The sequence below is a fragment of the Octopus bimaculoides genome, chromosome 14 (assembly GCF_001194135.2).
Source record: "Octopus bimaculoides isolate UCB-OBI-ISO-001 chromosome 14, ASM119413v2, whole genome shotgun sequence".
Taxonomy (NCBI): Eukaryota; Metazoa; Mollusca; class Cephalopoda; order Octopoda; family Octopodidae; genus Octopus; species Octopus bimaculoides.
The window spans coordinates 38,541,122-38,544,100 of NC_068994.1; the positions used below are offsets into that span (position 1 = coordinate 38,541,122).

General features: G+C 32.9%; 1 protein-coding gene across 1 annotated transcript in view; it reads right to left on the reverse strand.

The window, feature by feature from the left end:
- Window positions 1–351: 351 nt before the first annotated feature.
- Window positions 352–2,979, reverse strand: part of LOC128249347 (protocadherin gamma-B4-like) — a 7,454-nt gene continuing 4,826 nt past the window's right edge. The window contains 1 exon segment of the mRNA XM_052972593.1: window positions 352–1,128. Coding sequence (XP_052828553.1) covers window positions 352–1,128 — 777 coding nt within the window.

Below are 2,979 nucleotides of genomic sequence, written 5' to 3' on the forward strand. Positions count from 1 at the left end.
TGTAGAATCCATTGGTGCGACTCCCAGATTGCTAACTTGTAAGGTGTGGATTTCTATAAATGCAACACACACACACACACTCAAAAACTCAGCTTGTGAGTTTGATTGCAGCATATTCATCAAAAATGCATCTTTTCAAATGAAACATTCTATAAATCATTGTGTAAGTTAATGAAGTAGATTAAACAGTAATTTAATATCTTTATCTTTGAGATTAGAATTGATGAAATGGGGTTATCTTTATTCTTTTGCATTCTGTGGCACTGCTTCCAAGGTCCTTTGTAATTTACATCAAATTTAATTTTAAAACTGAAATTTTGGAAGGGGAAATATTTTGAAATTAACTGAAAATTATCTCACCTGCTGGCATATTCTTAATGTTGGGTTATTCCATTTATCACCTGAAATGGTTCTGCAGTGAATATCTTCTCTGTCTACCATTGGTTGATGAGAATTCTTTACATTTCTCTCTCTTGTGTAATGAACACCAGAAGAAACGCAAATAGAATCGAACATATATTTTGATTGTATGTTTAATGTTGGTGTAACCTTGTAGTAAATATCAACACTACTATCATAGTTGCTATCTGTCTGCTTCAGTCTATGAACTATACAGATTGATATAGAGATCTCTATAACAACTGATACTATCACAGCTGCTATAACAATAACAATCATCACATTCAATTGGAGACCATTACTTGATTCTGTTGTTGTCTTTGAAGGGGTCTTAAATATCTTTGATGTGTTGTTACTAACTGTTAGAGTCAAAGACAATGTTGTTGTTGATGAGAGAACTGGATTCCCACTGTCTTTCACACCTAATTCCAGTTCATAGAATCCAGCATCATTTTGGTAAAGTGAGCGAGAGAAAGATAAGACACCAGAGTGATGGTTCATTTGAAATAAGTGTTTCTCATTACCTCTGAGTATTTCATATGTGAGGAAGGCATTGTGTTGACTGTCTCTGTCAGAGGCCCTAACAACTGTGATATCATGGTCAGAGTTGGGATGGTAGTGGACATTAAGACTGAAAGGGTTGACATTAGGGAAACTGAAATAGGGAGCATTATCATTTAAATCCATAACCTCAACAACAACATTTGCTGAACATTAGTCCTGAATCAGCTATTAGTAGTTCACTGTGCAAAAGAATTCCAGCTGTAAGCATCTTATAGTTTACTCTTCTTTTATCTTTAGAAAGTTAAAATGGTGAGTATTCAGGTAGATTTGGCTGCTATGTTTAGCAGTTCAAGCTACTAACTAGAGACTTTGTTAGTATAAGTGACTGGTACAAATCACTTCCTGTGAATCACTATCTGAAATGCAATTTTGATTTCTCTCAAAAATGTTTTTTCATTAAACGTGATGCTGATCTAAAACACCGAACCTTAACTTTTCTTGTGATGGTTCATCCTTATAAAGTTAATAAAACATTGCTTTGGTTACCAAGAACTATTTATTCTGCATAAGAACAAATTCATACTACTCTTCTTCTGTCAACTTGTGTAAGACATATAAACTTGTCACATAATCCATGAATTATAAGATTTGTGTGGTGTTATTTGTGTTGTCATGTCTTTCATAACTTGTACTGTATGGAGCTGCCTCTTCTCAAAGGAACACTTGGCCATTGGATTTTACACTTCATTTAAAGTCTCAAAATACAAGCAATACTACGAAGATACAATTAGAATTATCTGCTGTAGCTGCTTAGCGAAAAACAGGTTAGCTGACACTAATATCAGTTGAATATTTACTAATGAATGATTTATACCTTGTATTTAACCCTGTATACAATGCCCATGTGTAGCTTTAATGCATTCACATGTCTAAGTATTAATTTGTTGGTAGAGATATTACAAATATTCTAGTAGATTCTCTTTAGTAGAAGTATTTTTCATGTTCAATAAGCACATTTCCTTCGTTCATTTATCCTGAAATCCATAGAATCTAAGGGAGGTAACTAATGATCAAACAATTCCTTTTGCTTCGTAAACAGTGCAACCCGTCTGAAACAAAATGAGTATTCTTTTCACAGATGGAAGGTGCAGTATCAAGGAAAATTGGCAGTTATTTCCTGACCACATAGAATTAAAATGCTTTCACGCATATCATTTCAGTTTGGTCATTAGAACTGACGAGGGAGCAGATGTTCTATAACAACAACTACAATATTTTCATTATCATCTCAATGTTCTATAAAAAGGGTGAGTTAGCAGATTCATTAGTGCGTCACACAAAATGCTTAACGGCACTTCTTCTGGTTCGTTATTTTCTGAGTTCCAATTCTGTCAAGGTCAACCTTGCTTTTCATCTTTTCAGGGTGGATTAAATAAATGCCAGTCAAGCTGTTTGATGTAATCAACATAACCCTTTCCCCTAAAATTTATGGTTTTGTGCCAAAATTAGAAACAATTAGTCCTACTATGCAACAGTTCCTGTGAAGCCACATGTTCTGTTGTTTGGCTTCTCAATTTGGGTGTTACTAAACTCTAGAAGATGGTGGAATATTGAGGTGCTGGGAACAAAAGTGGAGGTACGAAGTGCAAACAAAAGTGCAATTTTCTTTTAAGTTTTTTTTCCACATATTTATTCTTTTAATTGTTTCATTCATTTGAGTGCGGTCATACTGGAGTGCTTCCTTACTATTTTTAACAGACCAAATAACCACATACTGTTGTCCTCGTTGTCTTGTAAAAATATTGATTACTGAAGGCATTTCTAATGTCATTCTAAAACTAATTTACATTTATCATAATGATGTTTACATTTCTACTTTTGTAACATTTCCATTAACAATTGGAATTTATTAAAATTGTGAGATCAATTAGTTGATCAATCAATGAGAGCAATACATAAAATAATCAATAACGTAAAAAGTTTTTTTTTTTGTTGAAATACTTTTAATGAAAAATTTCTGTGTAAATTAATACAAAGTGAATACATTGTTTTAAATACATATACAAAAAAAAAAAA